General features: G+C 43.0%; 1 protein-coding gene across 8 annotated transcripts in view; it reads left to right on the top strand.

The window, feature by feature from the left end:
* Positions 1–25391, top strand: part of LOC136013971 (E3 ubiquitin-protein ligase RNF213-like) — a 60285-nt gene that overhangs the window by 7996 nt on the left and 26898 nt on the right. For all 8 annotated transcript variants that reach the window (XM_065678634.1, XM_065678632.1, XM_065678633.1 and 5 more), the window contains 23 exons: positions 1073–1278; positions 2129–2302; positions 2921–3119; positions 3974–4038; positions 4425–4632; positions 5013–5132; positions 5230–5328; positions 5554–5682; positions 5899–6112; positions 6943–7122; positions 8707–8838; positions 9685–10262; positions 11195–11360; positions 11527–11744; positions 12331–12468; positions 13011–13184; positions 14103–15570; positions 16032–16225; positions 16870–17025; positions 18026–21583; positions 22576–22709; positions 22826–22921; positions 24514–24629. In XM_065678634.1, coding sequence (XP_065534706.1) covers positions 1073–1278; positions 2129–2302; positions 2921–3119; positions 3974–4038; positions 4425–4632; positions 5013–5132; positions 5230–5328; positions 5554–5682; positions 5899–6112; positions 6943–7122; positions 8707–8838; positions 9685–10262; positions 11195–11360; positions 11527–11744; positions 12331–12468; positions 13011–13184; positions 14103–15570; positions 16032–16225; positions 16870–17025; positions 18026–21583; positions 22576–22709; positions 22826–22921; positions 24514–24629 — 8722 coding nt within the window. The remainder of the gene's footprint in view (positions 1–1072; positions 1279–2128; positions 2303–2920; positions 3120–3973; positions 4039–4424; positions 4633–5012; positions 5133–5229; positions 5329–5553; positions 5683–5898; positions 6113–6942; positions 7123–8706; positions 8839–9684; positions 10263–11194; positions 11361–11526; positions 11745–12330; positions 12469–13010; positions 13185–14102; positions 15571–16031; positions 16226–16869; positions 17026–18025; positions 21584–22575; positions 22710–22825; positions 22922–24513; positions 24630–25391) is intronic.

Here is a 25391-nt window from a genome sequence, read left to right as displayed (position 1 = left end):
TAGCTCAGACAAATGAGCAGGAAAGAGTGTTGTTTGCAGTTATGGCATTTGTCTTACACATGCTGAGGCCCAGCCACTCAGGAAGGGGCTGGACATCTGCCTGCCAATAAGTAGTAGTGTATGTATTCTTCTTTTTTGCTTTGTTTACGTGGACAGCTTTTGCTTTCCCTATTTAACCATCATTATATCAGTTCATGAATCTTCTCACCCTCTTTCTGTTTTCATCCTGACCCACAGGAGAAAAGACAAAGTGAGAAGCCTGGTGGGTATTTAGTTGTTGGCCCAGCTCAAACCACCAGCGTTGTTTAATGGAAGTCCTGTTTGAGCTGAGGTGCCACATTCACCTGGCATCATCTGGGGCTTGCCTCAGAGAGAGTCATTAGTGTATCTCCAGAAAAGGGCTAAGTACCTAGGCTACAAACAGCTAGGTAGGGATGTTGTCTTACATTGTGAGGGTATCCTAAGAGGTCACACAAAGTGGAAAGCCTGAAATAAACCTGGGTTATACAGGATGCAAAGCAATCCTTTGCAAGTGATCTGTAGGCAAATCCCAATGGAAGGAATTGAGTGATGGGTGCTGCATCTCTTTTAGGTAGATGTTGTTTACCTGTCCTTTGGGTTTCATGGAGTCATACTCCTATAGTAAGCTAGGCCTCTGAGAGAATCTCCACTATTCCTTTTGATTCCCTTTGATTTCCCAGCTCAGCTGGGAGACTGAAGGTCTGTTTGCCTATACGTCACCTGTGGTAGGGCTTGAGCATTCTAGATTGGTGGCTAATAGGGTCCTAATGCCAGTGAGTATTCAGCAGATAAGGACTGCTTGGTAAACTGACAGCCAGGAAAACATTCTCCCTGGAGTAGTGCCAGGGCAGTGAGACACAATGGAAGCTAAAATATTTGCTAGCTGTTGCAAAGACAGGAACCTGTCTTTATGTAAGTGGTGTAACTGCAAGTCTTTTGCCTCCAAATAAGCAACTTCCATCTTCCATCCTCCTTCCTGAACCCTTCCCAGCTCCTCAAGTAAGATTGCATTGTCTTAGTGAAACTCCCCTTCTTTACTTTCATTGTTCAGTTGAAAACTAACATGATAAAGTTCATGGACAAGATCATTGGACACCTGGAGACAGAGAAGCAGAAAGATAATGGGCTGCTTTTTGCCTTACACACCTCATTTTGTTATAACATTCAACTAAGCAATGAGGTAATCGTCAAGGCTGAAAAACTCTTCCAGGACATTGGCCCATTTCAAGACAAATTCCAGCAACTGAGAGGAAAGAGGTAATTAAAAGTGTCATCTTACTTTCTTGAGTTTAAGATCCTTCCGTAGTCATTGCGTTCATTGGGCCATTTTCTCTGTGGAGCAATTATGTGAAAATGGAGGTAGAATGTGGTCCCCCAAATCTCTTTCCACTTCACTTCAATGCTTCCTAGCTGTGTTTCTGCCATAACCTCTGCAGCCTGTCCCCTCTGACAGGTCTCCTGTGGAAGGAGAGCCACAGGTCCTATTTTTGGCAGGGCTTGGTTTGAGATTTTGAACCTTAAATTTATACACATCTGTAGGTGTCTGGGTGTCTGTTATAATCAAAGATTCAACTGGTCATCAGTGTCATTTTAGATGCCATGTGCTATCTTACCAAGCCTCCTGACCAACGTTAAAGGATTAACATCTCCCCAGAGTTCTGGTTCATATCTGAAAACCCTGGAGGTCTGTCTTGGATGTTGCAGACATTTCAAAGAGAATTTGACATTTTTGCGAAGACAGCTGAATTTAGCCCTACAAAAGTGGATGTATTAGGCCACAAAGTCAGATTGTACTGTATTTTGTCATGCTGATATACCATCTAAGTTATTTTTCTTTTGATTTTCCTTTGTGGCATAACGCTTATGGAGGAAGACTGTTTTGGGAAAGCTGGTTTGGGATTCATATGTTGTACATGAATGTCTGCTGATAAGGTCTCTAGAACCAAGCTCTTGCTTGCTCTCACACACCTTCATGCGTCTACATGTTGGCAAGATGAATGCCATTGGGTTGAGGTGCAAGTTCACAGCTCCCACTGGCACCTTAAGAGGGCGGTTATGGGAGATCTGACCAGCAATGGAGATTTTTGGTGGTTCTCTTTCTTTTCAGCAATTACATTTCAGTTCTAAAGAAAATCTGCGTAGATAATGAAGATGATGTCTTGTGCATTTGGCTGATTCCATTAATGTATGCAATTACAGAGAAGATTGAGGGTCCTTTTTCAACAGAAACCGTTCCCTCACAACGCTTGTCGCAGCTGAGAGATGATGAAAAGAAACAGAAGTAGGTTTGAAAGGCGTACAACATCAAGGCTAGGTCAGGGAAATAAGCTGTTGTACTGTTAGAATAATTTTGCAGTGCTTTTGCTTGTGGGCTTCCAAACCCCAGAAACTTTGTGTTTCTTCCCTGGGATGCAAGTCATTGCCATTCGCCTACATCCTACTTCTGCACTAAAAGAAGGGGAGGGTGTTTGAAGGCAAATTGGAGGAAGGGAAAGACGGAGCTGAAGACAGTGCAGTCTCACTGCAGACAGCCTGTTGGGAGTGGTCTTAGGGAGAAAACTACCCCTAGATCCTCATTTGGGCATTGTCTCACAGGGAGGAAGGTGGGCTCACTGCAAGCAAACTGAACAGGGAGTAAAAGCACATGTGTGCACTCACACAAGATAGTGTCTTATGGACTGAAATTCTCAAACACAGAATTTATTCTTTAAAAGGCTCAAAAGGAAAAAAACCGGGGGGTCTTATTGTGTAAATTTACTTGCTATAAAACCCCAGGTGTTCAGTTACTTCTTCTTTAAGTCTATTACCATATTTGTCAGCCACAGGTGCATGTAAGATTGCACAAAGTACATCCTGATGCTCCAAAGGGCATCTGCTGTCGATGGTCCATTTTTCCTAGGAAAGTCCTGGAGATGATAAAGATTCACAAGTCATTCATTGAAAGCTGCTCTCCATTGGCAAAGACGGTCCTGGAGATGCTGGCACTGAAGAATTTCACCACAGAGTCCCTGCTCCAAATCAAGCTTCCACCTGTGGTCCTCCTGGATGCTGTGTACAGCCGCATCATAAAAATCACCCTTGAACAAGTCCAAGGACATGTAAGGCAATCACACAACACACACAGTAATAGATCAACTTCATGTTAGTGTTTTTTCCTTAGGTCATGAAAAGTTCGGCAATTTTATACAGGTGTCTTCCTAGCTCCTGAAGAAATTTTCACCAAATCCAAAGAGGCTGAATCATAGGAACCTGGAGTGAGAGCTCAATACCCATCTTTTGAGAGAAGTGGCAAAAGAGAAAGAGCAAGGGAATCTATTTTTTTTTTTTTTTTGGCCTGATTGGAAAATTGCTAACAAATACTGTATCAAATGAATTTTAATCAGAATATTTGAGCATCCTGTCCTCAAATGCAGTAGCCAAAATGAACACTGTGGGGATCAAACAATTGGGAAAAGATGAAAGAAGGAAGTTAAAGTTCTAACTTGCATTTTTGAAAGTGATTATTTTTAAATCAAAGTTTGACTTGTTTATAGGAACAGGCTTCGTGTCATTCTCACTTACGTTTCAACCACACTGTTGTATTAGACTCCGAGGCTCTGAAGAGGCATTCCACTTAAAATCTACTTCTTGGTGTGTATTATAGGATTACACACAATACACTCTGATTTGTGCTTCAAAAAAACCTGAGCTAGGACCTCTCACACCATCCTCTGAACTCCAGAGATCTTGGAGGCAGCTGGTTTCTGTGGGATTTGAAATGATTTTTTGAACAGGAGCTAGATCTGCCTTTCCACTTGAAGTGCTGAGGGCTTTTTTTTTTAATTCAAACACTGGCAGACAAAAAGTCTCTGAAAGCTTCACATTTGTAAGTTTTCGTAGGGGACTACCTCAGCTCTAGGAATTTATATGTTTTCACAGTTGTTTTCAGTGTATGTTTTTACCCTCTATTCAGGAAAAGGATTTGAACGGCATTTTGAACAATATTGCTGAGAGGATGACATCCTGGTTCAAGGACTTGTAAGTGCTAACCTTCTGAGACGATAGGTACTATGACAACTCTGTGGAAGAGGTGGGAAAGAATGGCTAGATTTGTGTTGGAGCTGAGTAAGGGAGGTTGTAGTCATTTTCTTTGTTAGATGTATGTCAGTCTTTTAAACCCTTCTGGTGCTGACGAAGGACGAATGGGTCCACAGGGGAATCTGTCCTGTCAGACAGTCTACCTCCATCTCATGTTGTGGGATTCAGCTACAAATTCAGACATCTAAGCGGCTCTGGTTGGCTTACACTGCATAGTACTGTTCAGCAAATGAAGGATACTTAAGCTCAAGACTGTGTTGACTGTTTTTTAAATGCCATTGTGATAATTAGCACATGACGTGTACAGTGTTTTTCTGTGTCTACAGGCACCAATCAGAGGGTACCAAGCAGGGTACCGAGGAGCTGACGAAGCCCACAGATGAGGCGGATGCCATGTTCTGTCTGAATTTAGCATATGGATTGCTTTCATTTTCCTTAAAACACAGTCATGCAGTGCCATTTAGCTTGATAATGTCACTGCTACGGATACTTCAGGTGTTTGCTGCAGAATCAGATGTGTTGCAAGCAAATCAGGTAAAAATAACACCCACAGCTTTCATAAAGACATATACCCATGCATTTTTAGCTGAGAAGGGCCAGGAGTTCAGGTTTGCTTCATTCAGACATGGCCAGCTATAGGAGTCACAGCAGATCGTGTAGCTACCTTTCTCAGTTACTTATTCTAACCTTGTCAGAATTTGTGCCAGGACAGATGAGGAGGCTTTGTATGGACAGAGAGCTGCAAACAAAGTTGGCAGCATCTTAGAGTGTGCCAGCCATTTCTCAGCTCAGAGGCCCTTGATAGTGCTGGGGAAGGCCTTCATTTTCACTCTCTACACAGCAGTTAAGTATCAAAAGCCAGAGTGAAAATCTGGTTTTCCATGCCAATTGTCTCCTTTTTATTATTTCCCAAGGAATTTCAGGATTTTATCTCAAAAAGATGGCATGAGTTTGAAGCTTGTATGACAGAGTGGCTGGAGAAATCCTTGCCCTGGCCACCCATGAAAAATACATGGTTCTTTGAAAACATCGATGTGAGTAACAAGAACCCTCATCAGGAATAACCACCCACCCTAGAAGGTCTGCCAGTACCCTGAGGCCCAGTTCACCAGCTTTGCTTTTCTGCCACAGGTGTGGCACGAGCTGTCCTTGCTCAACATCCTCTGTGCGAAATGGACCAAGAAATGGCAAAGCCTGATACACAACATGGTTGAAAGGTGGCTCGAGAAAGTAAGTTATGGTTACTTAACTCCAAGCAGGTGAGTTGATGCTCAGATTTCTCCTGACCCCAGGATGCTGTTTTGTCCCAGTCAGTGTTTGGATGATGGCTTCATCAGCAGCCAGCTGCTTGCTGATGTAGAGGAGCGTAACTCCTCCCCTACTGCTGTGAGAAATTAATGATAACTTGGCAAGGCTCCAGAAAGCAATTGCAGCTTAAGAATTTCCTTCCTGCAGGCAAACGGCAGAGAACTTCTGGACTTCTACTCAGAATTCATAGAGAAGGACAAGTATTGGAATACAGGTCTCGAGATCTGCTTCACAGACTGTGTCATTCAAAGGATTAAAAACTTTCCTAAAAGTGAGGTACGCAGGTTCTGTCTAAATGCCACCATCACTTCTTGCCAGCTGGGAGTTTCCACCTCCTGCCACACTGAGCTGACCCACTTTGCTAGCTGTGCTTATTTGGCCTATGGTGGGTTATTGGAGTGGGAGAGGAATTTAGTGTAAAGGTACGGGTTCTAAAAAACCTATTTACAGCAAAGAGGAGAAATTTCTTGTCCTTGTTTCTCATCTTTACAGGAATCTATGTTAGTAAAAATGGTTTCCAAAGTCATCAAGACAGACAGGTCGTATGCTGGGAAAGTCCTTTCTGCTGTTGTCGAGAAAATATTCTTAGACAAGATCAACTTTCCTTTCTCCTTAAAAAAAGAAGAAAGACATGTTGATAGCATGGAACTATTTCTCAGAGAGGCGCTCAGCTCTTCTGTGATCTGTGATCTCATCTCTGCTGTTGGTGAGTTTGCCTCCTTTTTAAGATTCTTGTGAGCTTTGATGGGCTCTGTAGCCAAGCAACATCTGATGTACATGTCACTAAAATCTCACACTAAACAGTTCAGCCATAGCACTGAGTGAAGTTTGAAATTAAGTCCTTTCTTTTGCTAGAAAGGAATATGAAGTTTCATCACCTCTGTTCAAAGATTTGTGAAATTTGTTGCCAACAGAAAATGGAGAAGACAAAATATTCACATATCCTGGAAAAAGATGTTTAATTTCAGAAACTGGGAAGCATCTCAATTTCTTTCTTCCAGTTGAAATGGTATTTTGTTTCACATTCATGGGAGGTGTTGAATTTTTTAAATGAAGAATATTAAAGAAAAAAGATTACTCTCAGGAAAAAAACCCACAAACAAACCAAACCACCAGAAAAACACCCCCCACCCCCAAAAAAACCCAGAAATGCTAACTGTGAAACACCCCAGAGGTTTGTTTCTGTCTTGAAGGAGAATTATAACCAAAGCTAGGCCAGGGTCCTCTAAAGATACATTTGGGGGTTAGTGTACCTAAAACAAATGAAAAATGCTGTCTTACATCGATTGGGAGCAAAGCAACATTTTTTCCCATATGCTGGTGTCAGTCACTTAATTGTCAGTCACACAATCAAGTCTGTGCTGTCCACAAAAGCGGCTGTAACAGATCCCCTTGCTATTCATGGCTTGGAGACAGGGTCTGCAAAGCTGCTAACTCTTCCTGAGGATGTACGTTAAAATGAAATCCAGTGGCGAAACGACTTATTTTGAAAGCACTGCTCTATCACTGGTTTTCTTTTTTTTTTTTTTTTAATAGAAGAAACAAAGGACAAACTTCAAAATAAGATCAATAAAAAGGCAAAAAAACTGCTCTCCATTTTTTCTCATTTATTCCACGGTATGGGCCATCAAGTTTTCTCGGGAAACATTCGCTGCAACCTGCTGTCCGTCATCTTCCAGCATCAAGAGGAATTTCAGAATATACTGTGCCTCTGTCGTAAGCTCAAAGTTTCCAAATTTATTTCCCAAAACAGTAGTTCCATGTGGTGTGTTTTCCTGTTTAACAGGGCAAATAGAAAATATATCTATATTGGAAAGGTCTCTAAAATACAAAACAAACAAAACAAAAAAAATCTCTGCAAGAGAAGAAACACAAAGGCAAAAAAAATAGAAAAGTTGAATACTGGCAATTTTTAAGCTGTTTTAACACTATAGACAGAAAACAACATTCTTCTACTGTGCAATGGATAGCAATTAAATAGTGTTCCTATGATGCATCTACAGAACTGTGTTTGTGTTGTTAGAAACACAGAATCACAGAATGGTTTGGATTGGAAGAGACCTCTAAATGTCATCTGGTCCAACCCTCCTGCAATAAGGAGGAGCATCTTCAACCAGGTCAGGTTGCTCAGAGCCCCCATAAACCTGACCTTGAATGTTTCCGGGGACTAGGGCATCTACAACCTCTCTGGGCAACCCGTTCTAGTGTTTCACCACCCCCACTGTAAGAAGTATATTCCTTATATCTAGTCCAAATCTACTGTTTTAGTTTAAATCATTACCCCTTGTTCCATGGCAATAGGCCCTGCTAAAAAGTCTGTCACCATCTTTCTTATGAGACCCCTTTAAGTATTGAAAGGCCACAATAAGGTCTCCTCAGAGCCTCCTCTCCCCCAGGCTGAACATGCCCAACTCTCTCAGCCTTTCCTCATTGGAGAGGTGTTCCAGCCACTGATCATTTCTGTGGCAATCCTCTGGACCCTCTTCAACAGGTCCATGTCTTTCCCGTGCTGAGGGCTCCAAAGTTGGCTGCAGGGCTCCAGAGCTGGATGCAGTACTCCAGATGGGGTCTCACCAGAGTGGAGTAGAGGGGCAGAATCACCTCCCTTAACCTGCTGGTCACACTCCTTTTGATGCAGCCCAGGACATGATGGGTTTCTGGGTTGTGAGCACACGTTGCCAGCTCATGTCCAGGTTTTCATCCACCAGTACAGCCAAGTCCTCCACAGGGCTGCTCTCAATCCCTGCATCTCCCAGCCTGTATTGATACCAGGGGCTGCTCCGACCAAGGTGCAGGACCTTGTACTTGGCCTTTTTGAACCTCATGAGGTTCAGATGGGCCCACTTCTGAAGCTTGTCCATATCCCTCTGAATGGCATCCTGTCCCTCAGGCATGTCAACTGCACCACTCAGTTTAGTGGGTCTAGGGTTTGTTTTTCTGTTGCTATTTATGCTGGCTACAAAATAACCTTCAAGGTCATGGGCCAGTTTCAAAATCCGCCTGAATTTTACAAAAACATGGAAGAAATGTCTTTCAAATTCTTCTGCTGTGATTAACTTCATTCATGTGAGTGTTTTGGACTTCGGCAGTGATCACATCAGAAGGGCTCTTGGTTGATACTGCTGCTTTTAGATCAAGTGAAACGGCCTTTGTGCAAACTCAAGCATGCATTTTTTTAATGGCAGTTGTTACATTTCCAGTAGCTCCTCTCTTTCTCCAAATGATTTTCTCAAAAATCCTTTATATGTGAGGTCTTGGCATAGGTGTGCGATTTGTTGTTTTTTTTCTTTCTTCCCCCAGGTCTCTCTGTCTTTAGCTGTATAGCAGAAGTGCTGAGAGTCAGAAAAGAGGAATATGAGCAATTGCAAAAGGAGACGGAGCAGAGACGCTCATTTCTGCGTCTATGCAGAAGCATAGAGGATGTGATAAGAGGTACCATCCCATTCTACTTGAGGTTATGGGGTTGCCTATGCAGTTCTTGATTCCTAAAATAAAGAGCTGGTAACAAATCCTCCAGGAAATGGTGCTGCATGATCCTCTAGTAGCAAACAGGAGCTCTGAGGAGAGAGCAAGCAGGAAAGTTAAAAAAAAAGAAGTCTGTTGGGGGTTCATATATGGAAGGAGTTCAGAATAGTGGGAGAATCTGTCTCAAGGGGGAAGATTAAACAGCACAAGGTATTTAATTTCGTTGAGAGATATATAAGGCTGAATTACCTAATCTGACAAATGTTTGTAGGGGGAAAGTGCATTTCAGTCAGGGCAAACAATTTCAGATAAGATGTAGAACCTGAAAAGAGAAGGACAGAGCTAGCAAAAGGGAGCAGAAATGTGTGTTTGGTTGGGAAGATTCACCCAGTGAATTCTTCCTGCTGGACAGTGGAACATACATGTGCCAGCATTGAAGTTCTTGGATCGGGTGCAAGAATCAATAGAACTGATTCTGCAGTTGAGGTGGACCAAATGGTGGTGTAAGTCTCCTCAACATCTGCTTCAGGGCCAACTTGTTTTCTGACACTGCAGACACTACCACAGTTTCAAGGCCATGGTTTGAAGGCTCTCTCATCATGGAGCAATAGGCTTTGCCTGCCAAAACCTTTCTTTTGGTGTTGATCTTGGATTCACTTTTTCCCCAAGAACTTTGCCATAAACACACGCACACACACATACGCTCCTACCTCTTTGGTGTTGCAGTCAGAGTCAGAATATTTCCATGCTTAAAGGTTAAGTGTCTTTCTAGCTAGAGAAGTGCACTAATTTTGTTGTTTCCCCCTTTCTTAGTGAATAAAAGTCCTGTGGAAAAATGCATCTCTAAGAGAGGACATTTTAAGGATCAGATATCTGTAAGCGTTTTTTCTGAGAATGGCCAGAAGAAAACTTCTGAATCCCACTTCCTTACTAAGTACAGTGACATGATGAAAAAAATTCATGTCTTAGAGGAGAGCAATTATTTTCAGACTTTGTGGAAGGAAAAAGCAAAACAAATCAAAGCCATAATCCCTGAAGAGAAAATTTTATTGATAGAAGATGTAGAAGAAAACATTTATAAACCAGCCATTGCTGACTTTCAGAGTACCTATCTGTCCCTCAAAGACTTATCCATCACCATCGGAACTGTGCAGAGCCATTTTGAGATGCAATTAGCAGATGAGAGTCAACTCAGAAAGGAGTTTACAATTATGGAGATGAGCGAAGAGAAAGGGGATGGAAAAGCTGCCTGGGTAGATGCTGCAGTGGGGAAGATTAAAAACTACCTGACCCTGTCTACAGTGCTGAACACTGCCCAGATGATTGACGAACTGCGAAAGACACTTGATCTTAATGGGAATTTTCAGATTATCAGCGACATAACAAAATACGTACGTAGGCCACACTGGTATCTGGCTTATACTGAGTGCTCTTGTGGCTTCTGTGTTGGCAGGTCTGAATGGGGAACCTTTGGTTTTGTCTGTCTTAACTTTAAACTAAATCATATTGGACACAGTGAATGATCTTTTTTTGCCTTTTGGAATATAAATTTCACTGTTGTAGCAATCTCTCTTTTAGCCTGGTACTTTATAATGGCATAAGTGGAGTCAGGAATGTGATTCAGTTTATCCTTAATTGAACTCCTGGTTGTCTGCAAATGAGCTTCCAGTGCCACTAGAGATGCCTAAGGGCATCTGAGGAAACTATGTGAGACCAATGCATGCAGGCATCTGTGGGTGTCAGCAACCAAATTCTGCATCAAGTGATTTGGAATAGATAGAAACTCCAGCAACTCTTCATTTGGCTTCCACGTGTTCTTTTTTTTCTTTTTGCAGATCTCCAAGCCTCATTGCCCCATTCTGGCAAAAACTAAAATGTTGTCTTGTCATAACCTTTCTGTTATGGTAGCAATGACGAGAAACTGCACATGTGGCCCCCACAGAACAGCTGGATGTTCTGTAACTTTTTGTACCTTGAATAGCTTTCCAAGTTTTGGACCAGTTTCCCCAGAAATTTTGAAATTGGAACAGACCTTGTAAATTTTGTGGAAAGGTCTTTTAGTGATCAAGACTTCAAGGCAGATGTCAGGCAAGTTTTATATCATGACTGTGTGCTTCTGCAGAGACTTGTACTGAAATACCAGACCGAGTTTATGAAATAGATTGGATGTGAGGAATAGAAGTCTCTGGGAAGGTGGCACTTTGGAAAAAGCCCTGAGTGGCTGATGGAACTTCGATGTACGGGGCAGAGGCAGAACTTACCTTCCTTCTGCTCTTACCAAGGGACACACACTAGTATGTCTTGGATTTTTTTTTCTTTTCAGGAAGAGCTGGAATTCAAGAATAAAAGACTTGATTATATGACTCAGGACGTAATGAAGGTGAAAAACAGTTTGAGCAAACTTCCAGAAGAGATGCTGGCATTTCTGAGGGAACTTCTTGAATGCACAAGGAAAGGCTTTGTCTCCTGGATCAAAACCATAATAAAAGGTGAGTTGTACTGGGATGTAATAAAGTCACCAGATAAGAGAAACAAAAGAGGGGGATCAGACGTTGTGACAACAGCATTGCATGAAACAACTGTGTGAACTCCAGCTCTGAGCTGACCATGAAACTCCTCAACCAGGTGTCTTATTTTTGGATTTTTTCCCCCCAGACAAAACAGAAATTCCTGTATTTGTGGAGCTGGCATCAATTTCTGCAGGTGAAAAAGACATTGATATTGACAAACTGCAGTTCTTCCGTGACGCTATGACTGCTTCAGCGCCCATTATATTTGACCTGAGACCCACATCTGGATTTGAACAGTTCTCTGAAGCCCTGTCATTCATCAGTGAAGCCACTGTAAAAGACAAAAATCTGCCCAAAAAGTTGGTGAGTCTGCAAATCCCATGTTCCAAAGTTACTTGAACTCATACTAGAAGAATAAACTGGCAAAGATTAGTGCATTGATGGAGGGGAATTAAGACATCCAACTGGATGTAGCAGATATGACATAAAACCTATGAGAAATCCATGCTGTTTTGGACTGAAGACCAGTTGGGGCACCTTGAAAGACCTCACAAGCCTATGTGAGAGCAAACAGAGGAGACCTATTAGGTGCCATGTACAGACGAAAGTGATTCCAATGCTGTGTGTTTTAGGAAAGCCTAGTCTAGCACTGTCTTGAATAATCCTCTCCACAGTAACTATACATCCTACTCAGCGTACCATATAACTGATCCCCTTCCTGCAAATTGCCAAGGACTGTCAGAGACCAGCAGCTTCACAAAATATTTATTCACCCACTTTGGCTTTCACAAAGCCTATAAAATAGATGCAGGTGTGGGTGCAACAGCTATGCATTGTCTCTCCAGGCATGGCAGGCACAAGAAACTCCATTCTTACCAAAATCATACTCACGGAGCTGCCACCTGGCTATTAGGTTTCATTCTGTTGTGTTAATTTTTTTCTTTAACAGAAAGATTCTTGTGATATGAGAGAATGGATAAAGATGGTTCATGACTCTCATGGCTCTGTAGAGTGTTCCTCCATCTCTCAAGCCAGAGACATCATCAGCAGAGGGATGTTTATCATCTCAGCACCTCAAAAATTCAAGGTAATGGTTCTCCACATTTTGAAGAATTCTTTTCAGGGTGTTCTTTCTGCCCAAATTAATTAAGATCCTTGAAATCCATTTCAAAGGTTTATGTCAGACAGCAAATAGATCTCTACTCAGATTTGAAAGAAGCACAAAAGAAGCACAACCTCGTGTCACGTTTTCCATTAAGTCTTAGTCATTTTGAGGCAAAACAGGCTTTTTTCTTTTTGTCCCCAGGTGGGAGAGGAAGCAGTATTTTAATACAAAAAACCCCTCACCTGCTCACTGAGAAAGTATAAAAAGAGAAGGGAAAGATTTAAAATGAGAACTGCCACTCCATTGTTCAAGGAGAGTGGTGCTTGCAGCATACACTGAAAGAGTGAGCCCTGCACAATAGAAGAGGGAAGGAATGATCCACATCCTAAGACGTGGGAAAATTTGATGTTTGGCTGTGATATGCAAGGGGGGACTATCACTACTCTTGAAGGCCTGTTGCACAAGGGTGGGGAATTACACAGAGAAGAGACGGAGTGGAGCTGATCCTCTTACCTGCTTTTCAGGCCGGCCTTGAGGACTGTATTTCAGTGCTACTGCTAAAGGACACCACAGAAGGAGTGTTTCAGACATATCAGAAGTCTACATACAGCCTGGCTGAGCTCACAGAGCTCCAGAACAAGATTATGTTGATCACAAAAGCTGAGCAAGGCAGAGAGGAGGCAAATCGTTTCCTGGAGGTAAGAAAGGTTACCGTGTTACTTAACAGGTAAGTGCAAGATCATTGTGTGCTTGGAAAACAGTGTCCGTAAGGGTTGGGGTGTTTTTGCTAAAATTCTTTCATGGAGACTCATCCTTGACCTTCAGCTCTGACTTTTCAGGAACAGAAGTAGCAGACTCCCAGATCTTGCCTGTAACACAAATTGTAAACGCAGCCATTCCCTTGCAAGGTGATGATGGACTGTGTAGAAGTCCAGTTGTCTGAGGTCATGTCATTACTTTCACGTCAATGATGTGGAAATCTTCACTCAAGCAAGCCATCTGAGCTTCCACTTTAAAGAGAAATAGGAAAATTCAGGGGTGTGATGGAGGTCACTCCAGTGTGGGTACCCACTGCAAACCAGATGCTTCACATACCAAAAATGCCTTTTCGTTATTTCCAGTAAGTTGGTTATTCAGAAGGTGTTTCAAGTGAGGTGTTCTTTTACACACCTGAGGAACTACCTTAACTGCTGTCTGACCAATTGGAGGCAGTGCAGTGCTTCAGTCAGAGATGAAGAAACCTCACAAGGGCCAAATATCAAAAAGGTGGTGATTCTGAGGGTGGGATACAGCTCATCATAATCTTTAAAAGTCAAATTTGCTTGCTACCTGCGACAATGGAGTTGTCCTTCCTCTATGGGCCTCCTTTCTCCAGCAGACATATGCTAATTATCATGGAACCGGTATTTTTGAAGAGTAATAGAAGTCTTCTAAGAAAACATGCAATTCTAGAGCATGTCTAGAGCAAGGAATGTATCCTGAAAAGCTATATCCTTTTTTTTTTTTTTTTTAACAGGTTTTAACAAATCTGTGGAAGAAAATGTAATGCAAGAAGTATTGAGTAGCTGAAAACACATGATAATCCTTTTCCCTGTTTTGTCTGTTGCATGTTATAGATCCTGGAAAAAGTTCAAATGGTTGGAAAGTTGTATCTGCAGCTTCTCAGTGTTGGCAATATCCTCTTCACAGACTGGAAGGCTGACATCTACTGCAATCCCCAACACAGGGTAAAAGTTTATGCAGAATTTGGAATTGCTGGCATCCTTGTTCAGAGCACCAGACCCGTCCTGGAGGAGCTGAATGGGCTTTGTAAAGCAATGGAGCACTGCCTGGTAGAGTGGAAGAAATATCTGGAGACTCAAAGAGACACCTACTATCATCTCAACCTATTCACTGCACAGCAGCTCTTCTATCTATGTAGCCAACTGGCCAAAGCCCACAGGAGTACAATAGAGCCACAGATTCTTAATATGCTTTCTGTCATAAAGCATGACATTAAAGAAGAAGATATTAGAAAAGCCCTGGATGAAGCCCTCATGACTCCACTTGAGTCTGTCAACACATCAACAGGAGACAAGGAATCTGTTACCTGGCATGACTACGTCATTCGGTTTCCCCAGCTCATCAAAAGCCTGGCTGAATCTGGCTACAATACGTCAGTGGCAAAGGCAGCCCTGCAAAGCTGCCTTCCATACTCCGATGTTACAGAGCAGAAGCTCATGGATTTTGCCCTTGATCGAAGCGATGACAAGGAAGAGGTTGAAAATCTGAGCAAATTATATGATGAGCAGCGAGAAGCCTTTCTGGAAAACTCGAGGAAGTTTAAAAAGAACAGAAATGTTAACCAGGCAACTTTTAGCACCCTTACAGAAGATGAACTGGCCACCTCCTTTGAGAGTTTGCCATCCATCTGTGACAAGGTAACTCTGCTCTGGGATGCTTACTGTAAGAAATACACTGGCCTTGTGTCAGACAAATACATCAGCCTGGATGTCTTTGGTGAAACACTGAAGCAATTAGCAACTCTGGAAACCACATGTATCAAGAGAAGTATGCCAGTAGCCCTTGAAGCCAGGAAACCTTCTCTCATCATGTGTAAAGAAGAGGAAATGTTACTCCACATGCTTTCTGTTTATGGATACACTAAGACAGCACCTCTACCAACATATGATGAGGTCCTGGTGTGTACACGCCACACAAAGGAGGAAGAAGTTGAACTGATTGTTAGGAGAGCTCTTTCATCTGATTCTCAAAACCAGAAGATCTACTGCTTGCTGGGTGCTGATAAATTAGTGTACAAAGTTTCCAGACAACTGGAGTACCACTTTTTTCGCTTGCTGCAATCTTCTACAGTCCTTGACTATAGGCTCATTATCTTTTGCAGTGCAAAAGCTCAGAATTCTTATGTTTTCACAGCCTTTCACAACTACAAAGTTACTATCCCATGCTACTCTAAAACAGACATCCAGGCATACCTGAGCACACATCTCAAAGTGCCTCATGGGACAGCCCCTGTTGCTCAGGCCTTCAAAGAGCCCTATCAGCAGAACGTGAAGTTCATATATTCCAACCAGGCAGGAATGGGTAGGTATTAGAACTCCTACTGTGAGTCATGTCTCAGTACAGGAGGCCTTGAGAAGAACATGGCATGCAACACGGCATGCCCTCCACTCTCCTCACATGTGTTTAGCTTTGGGTAGTGAATTTCAAGAGGGATTTTAGGCCACCTGGGAACAGTCCAAAGGGGAATGATAATGCAGTCTAGAAAACATGAGCTTTGAGGGAGCTACGATTGTCCAATCTAAAGAAAAATAAATGCAGTGAGATTCTGGAAAGAACAAGAAATAAGACTATGTCCATGGGATAAACTAGATCATAGGGATGGGAATCAGTTGTCTAAATAAGCTCAGATGTTCTCTGAAAGACCATAGACTAGCCCACTCAGTTTGGAGGGAGTTCGGATGTCTGGAGAAAGACAGTCACATGCATGTGAAAGCGCAGACTGACACTGAAGGTGAAAGTTGGCTGTCTCTTCTCTTCCATAGGGAAGTCTCTTTTTGTGAACAATATCCTCCAGAAGATCCGTGTCCAGCTCCATGATTTACCAGTGGTTCACAAAACTATTAGGCTGATGGAGTCAGAGATTGATTTCCAGTTCCTTCTGGAGGAGCTACTCTCTGTTGAGGAATTCCCAACTGAAACTCAGCCCACCATCTTCCATATTGATGTGTCACCAGTGGTGAGAGCCTTTGTCTTAGCATTAAACATAGTGCCCAAGACCTCATAGGCTTTTCAGAGGAGGGTATTTGCATAGCCTCTAGTGCTGGCTTGTTCTCACCTACAGTAGTAGCAGCAGGTGCTAAAAGTTAAAGCGAACAAAAAGAGTTCTGGATACAGCTAAGAAGCTCAGGTGCCTGCATTTGCCTTGTTCCATGCCTAAGGTAGGGAAGCTGTGTGAAATGGGTGCCATTTTATAAAAGCAATCTTTCTCTTACAATGGTATTAGAGTGTAAGGTAGTGGAGAATCACTGAATTCAAACCAAATGATCATAGAAGCCTCCATTCACAGGAAGGAGTGCATTCACTGTCTCACATCCAGTCTGGTACTTCTCTGGAAGGGACTTTATTTAAAGAAAGGTAGTGAGCTGGCTTAAGCAGAGGGTAGATTTGAACAGCCTAGTCTTTCCTTGGAAGGCTGCAGAGCACCGAGTATGCAATCATATTAAGTTACAGCTGTCTCAGTGTGTACTAGAATAGCAATCCTGCAAAAAAATGGGAGAAAAACTGTAGCTTGGCTTCAGGTACTACTATGTGCCATGAGTAGTGAAGTGCGTTTTGATAAACATCTCTTTCACCAGTTTTAAAATGTTTCTTCCCTTTCAGGTGTCATCAGGTCTCTATCGGCTGCTGATTGATCTGTGCATCCTAAGACACATCCAGAGTCCCACTGGCTCTATCTGGAAGTGCAAATCCTCTCATCTTTACTTAATCGAGTACCTGGCGAAAGGGAAATGTTTTAGCAGAACAAGGAAACAAGAGGTATTGCTCTGGGAATGGTGTGCTCAGGTCAGAGTAATAGTGATGAAGGATGCTAGCATAACTAGATCTGCACCTGCAGTCAGTCTGCTAAAATCCAAAGTCTCTTTTAAAGCTGTGCATAATTTAAGGTCCATGTCCCTAGTGGAATGATGGCTCATCTACACAGAAACAAGCAGTCCCATCATGTGTTTATTCTCAAAAGGAAATATTAGGCACTGTGCAGGGTTTGGAGTTCTTTTCAGTTCATTCCTGGTGTAACACAGAAATCCCACGTGTTCAAAAATTAATAGAAGTCTCATATATGACAAATGAGGGAGGACACTCTAAAAGAGGAAATTAGGGATGTGATGGAGAGTTAGAACATCCTAAGAAGCCTGGAGAGGGTAAAGAGGTATCAAGCATCCACCATCTGTTCCAGCACAAGAACCAGGAGCATCACACAATGTTAACAAGATCAGCTTAGAAGAAATGGAAAGGGATTGATTCTTCATGGTGTGGGTCATAAACCTATAAGGGTTCTTTCCAAACGGGGCTGTGGGTGCCCGCTTTGGCAGACTGACACAGGTACAAGGTGAGTCTGGGCGAGTATTTGGAAGGGAAAGCGATGGTGGCTTACTAACTAGGGAAAGCAGGTGAAGATGGAAAGTTCTCTGTGCTTAAACCTGTCTGTCTGGCAGATTATTTGGTGGGTGGAAATAATCATGCTTGCTCTATTCTAGCTTTTCATTGGACATTTACTTGGCACCAGAACCTTACAGGTTATGGGCATGTCAGTATATGTCTACGAAGGAGCACGTATGCAGCCTTAGCCAAATTTGATCTACATATGATTTTCCCAGCTTCCTGACCTATTTGGGTAAAAAAAAAAAAAGAAAAAAAAAAAAAAGAAGAAAAAGAAAAAGAAAGAAAATCTCTTGAACTGTAGGCAAATGCATAAATGAAAGAGGTTGGGTAACTGTCCTCACTGTAATCTGTGTACTCCTTATTGACTTTCTTTTAGGTGTCTAGTGAGACAGAAGAAATGTTCCTGGATCTTTTTCCTGCAGTGAAATGTGTATCACCAATGCGGGTACTTGAGTTGCTGAACAAACCCAACTCCGGTTGTTTTGAAATGAAACAGGAGCAGTTTGATCTAGAAAAGTTAAGGAGTGAAGCTTTCCAGAGGTCTTACCAGTACCTCCGTAGATATAAGAACAAGGAAGATCTTGATCATTTTGTTTTCACCCCTAAAAAGACTGAAGGGACAGAGAAAGAGTGGCTGAAGATCTTACTGGAATTCTGTTGTTGTCGCAACCCTTCTTGGACTGAGCTTAGCAACTTCACTCATTTCCTAAACTTCCAGCTAAGCAAGTGTGAGAAATCAGTTTTCTGTAGCCCAGCAGTTGGAGACGATTTCCAAGGTTTTAAAACATTTGTGGTAAAATTCATGATCACCATGTCCAAGGACTTTGCCATGCCCTCTCTTGATATCTCTGATGAAAGTGTGCCAAGTGCAGAAAATGATGATGAGGAAAACAGCATTATGGATCAGTACCGGCTAAGACGAAAATGGGAACAAGTGTCCCACCCCTATATAGTCTTCCACGCAGACAATGACTCCATGGAGTTTTTCGGTTTTCACATCAGCAAGAGCCTGGATGCTATTGATGCCTATTCTCAAGCTATTTTGGAAAGCAATGTTATCAAAGGTAAATTATACTGGATTTTGAAAACCCAGTGCGTTCCTTTCAATAAGAAGTTTGAAGACTTGCCAAGAACAATGCAGCTGAAAGCTCTCTGCAGAGTTTTTGGTGTGAGCTACACCCAAGATCCAGACGAATCATATCAGCTGACACTGGACAACACCATGAAGATGCTTGCCATTCATCTGCGGTTCCAGTGTGGGATTCCTGTAATCATAATGGGTGAAACAGGCTGTGGGAAGACAAAGCTTGTGCAGTTTATGTGCAGCCTGCAAAGGGCAGGCAAGAACATTCAGAACATGGTGGTGGTGCGTGTCCATGGTGGCACTACCTCCAAGACCATCCACAAGAAAGTTAAGCAGGCAATTGAGCTGGCACGTTACAATGAAGAAAGGCATAACATGGACACTGTACTCTTTTTTGATGAAGCAAACACATCAGAAGCTATCTTTGCAATCAAAGAGGTGCTGTGTGATCACAGTGTAAATGGAGAGAAGATACTCACTGACCGTTTAAAAGTAGTAGCTGCTTGCAACCCTTACAGAAGGCACTCCAAAGAAACTATACAGAAACTTGAAAAACCTGGCTTGGGGTACCGAGTCCAGAGTGAAGACACACTGGAGAAACTGGGTTACATTCCTTTACGGCAGATGGTGTATCGGGTCAAGCCCCTTCCACCTAGCTTATTGCCTCTTGTCTGGGATTTTGGAGAGCTGAATGAAAAGACACAGAGCCTGTACATCAGAGAAATTGTAAAGTCCACCATGAAGAATAAAATCAACATTGAAAATTTGGACATCTTTACCAGTGCCATTTCAGCCTCCCAGAATTTCCTCAGGAAAAAGAAAGATGAATGCAGAATTGCCAGTCTCCGGGATATAGAGCGGTGTATAATCATTGTGCTCTGGTTTTACAAATTCAGAGACCTGCTATTTCCTATGATTGATAAAAAGTACAAAAAGAAAAAGGAGACAATCTTAAATGATGAACAACGGGCCTTGGTCCTTTCATTGGGAGCTTGCTATTATGTGTCTCTGGAGAATCGCAAAGATTACCTGGAGGAGGTTGCAAAGTGCTTTTCTGTCCCTGCATCCCTGCTACAGCAAGAGATTGAGTTTTGCCAAGAGGTATTTCTTGATAACGTCTCTGTTCCTCAGACAACAGCCTGCAATGATGCTCTGAGGGAAAACATCTTCATGATAGTTTTATGCATGGACCTACGAGTTCCACTCTTTCTGATTGGGAAGCCAGGAAGCTCGAAATCCCTGTCTAAAACCATTGCTGTTGATGCCATGCAGGGCAGGCTGTCTAAAAGACAGTTGTTCAAAAGATGCAAGGAGATCCAGCTGGTGTCTTTTCAGTGCAGTCCCCATTCGAAACCAGAAGGGATCATCTCCACTTTTCGACAATGTGCACAGTTCCAGAGGGGGAAGAATCTGGATGAGTTTGCATCCGTTGTCGTCCTGGATGAAGTCGGCCTAGCAGAAGACTCACCAGAGATGCCACTGAAGACACTGCACCCTCTTCTTGAAGGCGGATGTGTTGATGATGAAAACCCAGAGCCTTACCAAAAAGTTGGCTTTCTGGGCATTTCAAACTGGGCCCTAGATCCTGCCAAAATGAACAGGGGCCTTTTTGTAATTCGGACTGACCCTAGCAAAGAAGAGCTAGTTAAAACTGCTGAGGGCATCTGTGCTGCACACACTTCATTTAAAAACATGAAGCATTTGTTCCCTTTGCTGGCAGAATTCTACTGCAATGTGCTAAAAGCACAAAAAAATGAGTTCTTTGGGCTCCGTGATTTCTACAGCTTGATCAAAACGATACTGCACTACTTCCAGGAAAAGAACATCTCTCAATATGAGAACATTATAAAAGCCATTCAGAGAAACTTTGGAGGCTCCAGTGATATCAATCCTCTTGAGCTCTTGCAAAACTGCACCAGTGAGTTCGATTGTTCCCCGCACTTGGAAACCAGCCACACACTTCATTTGCTGAGGGAAAATATGAGCAAACAGGCAGGTCTCATGTCTCGATACCTTCTGCTGCTGACAACCAACCATGCAGCTTTCTACATCATCCAGATGACACAGCTTATAGATACTGAGAACTGTGAAATTATATTTGGCTCCAGTTTTCCACAGGACCAGGATTATTCCTGCATATGCCAGTCTGTCAGCAGAGTGAAGGTCTGCATGGAGACAGGCAGGACTGTTGTACTTTTAAATATACACAACCTTTACGAAAGCCTTTATGATGCTCTCAACCAGTGCTTTATTAGCCTTGGGGGAAATTACTATGTGGACCTGGGTCTCGGCACTCATAGAGTGAAGAGCCGTGTGAAGGATGAGTTCAGACTCATTGTGATAGAGGAGAAGAATGTAGTCTACACCCAATTCCCTACACCGCTGCTGAACCGGCTGGAGAAGCACTGCTTAGACATGAACACCATTCTCAATTGGCAGCAGCAAGAACTGAAGAGGGAGCTGCAGAACTGGGCCAGGCTGTTTGTCTCCATTGACAGCAGCAAGCTCTCCAATGTTTGGTCCACCAAGCTCAGCCCCAAGGAACCAGATGTCTTCATCGGTTTCAGCAGTGATACCTCTGCAGCCGTTGCTTTGGAGAGCACTCAGAACAGGTCCCGGGGACCCCTTTTGCCCTATGAAGAGCCAGAGGCCTCTATTGCCAAAAGTAAACTTGTTCAGTGTGCAACCCCTGACTCCATCCTGCGCCTTAAATACTCCCTTCTGGATGATGCTGAGCAGATACAAGACTTGTACTTCCACAAGCAGAAGCACAACAGCCTTGTTAGTGTTTTGGAAGAGGCATTTAACCAGCAGCCAGGGAAGGAGAGGACTTCTGGGCTCTGCCTGCAGGTAGGTGTGCTTCACTGTAAAGCACTGAGAGTGGTCTTTGCTTTTCAGATGAGGGAGGTTACCATACAACCTCCATTAAGCTACTGGATAAATTCCACTGTTGAATAGTGATGGGCTTCTACGTGTCCTCTTTGGGTCCTGCCCTATCAGTTGTATCACATATGCGCCTGGCTTTTGCCTTGCGGTCCTCTGCATCAAGGGTGGACTCTGCTTCTCCTCTTGACCCAGATGTGGTGGATCTGCTAACAGACAGGCAGTGAGGTGCCAGGTCCTAACTCTGACTGCTCTGGAGATTCAAGGCTAAGATGCTCAGGGCATCATTCATTGCCTGCAGACAAGTGACAAGCACCACTGGTGGTACTGTGGGGATCTCACCAAGCATCCACCAGGACTTTAACTAGTTTTGGCCATTCTGCAAGTCCTGGAGCATGCTTATTGCCTCCTGACATCTATTTTCAGGAGCTGTTGTCCATGCCAAAGAAAGCATCCTGATCAGTTTTCCAGCGACTGTCACAGTGGTTTAGGAACCTGTGTTGCATAGAGACACCTAAAAAGGTAGCAACCAAATCTCCAAACAGAATCTACAGTACTGGGAGCCCCCATCCTTGGGAAAAAGTCAGCCCAGTAGAATCACACAAGTGGATCCTCATTCTAGGCCCGTAACATTGCATGGAAAAGCTCTTCCAGCCCTCAAGGTGCTCATGCATGTCTCCCAGAGCAGGATTCCTTTCGAGTCACTGCCTCTCAGCTTCTGAGTAATTCCTAAGGATGCAGCTCACCTGAGTCTCTTGTAGCACAAGAAATAATTTTTTTTCTGGTTGTTAACAATGCTTCCACCGTTTTTCCCTGTAAGCAGGCACATTTCTGAGTCTTGCCTTTAAGAAGCACTTGAAAACTTCCATAAGGGATCACTTCAATTTTCTCACCCGTTAGGGATGGTAATGCAACAACTACAAAATAATTACCTGTAATTTGTTTCCCTTTCACTGAAGGTTTCTACACATGCAAGACTTCTAAATGAGAGAGATTTAGAAGAGTTAAGGAAGAAACTTAATTTTCAAAATAAAATCCATTGCCTTTTCCTAAGCCAATTTGACACCGAATACACTTTCCGCCAGGAACTCAGGTGAGGAGAGATTTCCTTCCTGCCTGTTTGTTAATTTTATAGAGGGGGAGCAGTGGGAGTGAAGAACAAAGGTGTTTTATGAATAGAGCAATAACAGACCATTTCATTGTCTGCAGGGATTTTTTTGAACAATCATCAGAAGAGAAACTACTCCTCATCCAGTTTCACTTTGATGAGCCACAGAGCAGCAAAAGACTTCTAGCTTGTGCCAAGTAAACATCCTTCCTTATTTCTTCTTTTCTTCTGTATTTCTTTCATCAGGTATGAAAAGAAAGATGCAGAGGCCAAATAGCCATGGGATATAGCACTGGTTTTAGTGACCTGTTCAGTGAAGTCATTGCAAATGTTTTCATACATCTTTAGGGGGTTGGAACTAGATGATCTTGAGGTCCTTTCCAACCCTAACTATTCTATGATTCTATGACTCTATTATGCACATGCCTGTGTCTGTGCACTCATGCATAAGTTCTGTAGCTGAAATTTTCAAGCCCGTGTCTGTTAAGATATTAAGATAAAACATCCCTAACATCTCAGCTTTCATTTGTTTAAAAGAACATCACCTTCATTCTGGCAGCATGTTTTATGTGGAGCAGATCGTCTCGAGCGCATCACAAAGCATGTACAGGACAACTGGGTGATCAGGCCCAGTCAGCATGGGTTTATGAAAGGCAGGTCTTGCTTGACCAATCTGATCTTCTACAACAAGGCAACCTGCTTAGTGGATGAGGGAAGGCTCTGGATGTTGTCTACCTGGACTTTAATCAAGCCTTTGACACTGTTTCACATCCTTCCCACATTAAAACCACTTGGCAGCAGGGTTGACTCACACAGCACAAGCTACTCCAAACAGGGCCTAGCACCAGATCACTTTTTTTCCCTTTAGTCATCAAAGCAAAGGACTTAAACTGACATCTAGTGCCATTTAAGACATCCTAGAGATCCAAGATACCTCTCAGGGCTGGCTGATAAGACTTCACTGATAGGGCTTTCAGGAGACTTAAGCCCTTCTGGGCACCAGTGAGAGCTGAAGTCATTGACAATAGCATTATATGAGGTTGGTCTCCAGCCCTTGAAGTATGTTAGTGACATCCTCTCCCAGCCAAACACATCCTCTTGCAATATGATCTCTCTTACCACATTTGCCACTCTCCCATGTTTCCTGTTCACATAGCTTCTTCACCATCTGAGCTACTGTGTATGTTGTCTTCTGAAATGCTTTGTCCTGGGTGGATTTGAGCTTCTCTAGAGAGAAGCTTGAACTTTTCTGGTTCTGTTTCTAGGAAAGCTATGCTGGGTTTTGGCCTGTTTCCCAGCAAGTCCTGCACCGGTCTGTATCATGGCTTTTGTTGTCTAATTTGTCTATGTTTGTAGCAGATAATGCTCCTGGCATTCCCATGGTTGCCAGAAATAACGTATGATTGGGTAGAGACCCATACATACAACAAAACAAATTCAGATTAAAATAAAGATTCCATATTTAACAGGAAGGGAAAATTATTGTGAAAAAGCTTGATGAGGTATGTGACTGAGTCATTGCTTGGAGAGGGTGTAGAGGAGATATATGAGCATGGATCTTGAGGCAGCCAGAACTATCTTGGATCTTGGCCTTGCCAGAACACGTCTACTCTGAACTGAGCTGAGCTTCTGTCTCCTCTTTCCACCACTGCAGTACCACCATGCCTCAAGCTGTTAGTCTTTCTAGAAGCTCTGCCTGAGCCCTGAGAAGGCAGAGCATGGCTTTAGGAGACTCTTTGCCCACCTGACAGAGATAATGGGTTTTTTAGCCTTTCTGTCCTGATTCTAGGTACTGTATCATAGATGAGAAAAGGAAATCAACAGGCACAGGCCCATCACATGTTGTGCTGGCCACTAAAGTCCCACGAGTCCTGGGAGGCTGCAGCTACCTGGCATTTGGCAGTGGTAAGGTCGAATTTTGTTTAATATTTTGGACCAGAGAGAAAGTGGGTGGGAAAGGAGAGGTTGTGCAAGGGCAAGAAGAAGGATTTGAGGAAACTATAGACCAAATAGCTTTGCATTGATCCCTAGAAAGATGATGCACCAAATAATCCTGGAAACCCTTTCCAAACACATGAAAAACAGTAAGCCAACATGGATTTATGAATTGCAAATCAAGTCTGCCCAACCTGATATCCTTCTGTGATGAGATGAGTGGCTTGGTGCATGAGGAGAGAATGGTGGATGGTGTCTATCTTGACTTCAGAAAGGCTTTCGACTCCATCTCCCACAACATTCTCGCCGACAAACTAGTGAATTATGGACTAGATAAATGGACATTGAGTTAGACTGACAAGTAGGTGAACCACTGCACTTAAGAGGCTTTGCTCAACAGCACAAAGCCCAGCTGGAGGCCAGTCACTAGTGGTGTTACCTCAAGGATCAATACTGGGGCCAGTACTGTTTAACATCTTAATTAATGACCCAGATGATGGGACAGAGTGTACCTTCAGTAAGTCTGATGATGATACAAAACTGGGAGGAGTGGCTAATACACCAGAAGGTCCTGCTGCCATCCAAAGGGACCTGTACAAACTGGACTAATGGATTGACAGGAACCTCATGAAGTGTGAAGTCCTGCATTTGTTGAGAAATAGCCGCAGGCACCAGTATAGGCTGGTAGCTGAACAGCTGGATAGAGGCTTTGTAGAGAAGGACCTAGTGGTC

Source organism: Lathamus discolor, chromosome 4 (assembly GCF_037157495.1).
Source record: "Lathamus discolor isolate bLatDis1 chromosome 4, bLatDis1.hap1, whole genome shotgun sequence".
Taxonomy (NCBI): Eukaryota; Metazoa; Chordata; class Aves; order Psittaciformes; family Psittacidae; genus Lathamus; species Lathamus discolor.
Note: the sequence above shows the minus strand (reverse complement) of the source record. Positions and strands in the feature narration are given on the sequence as shown.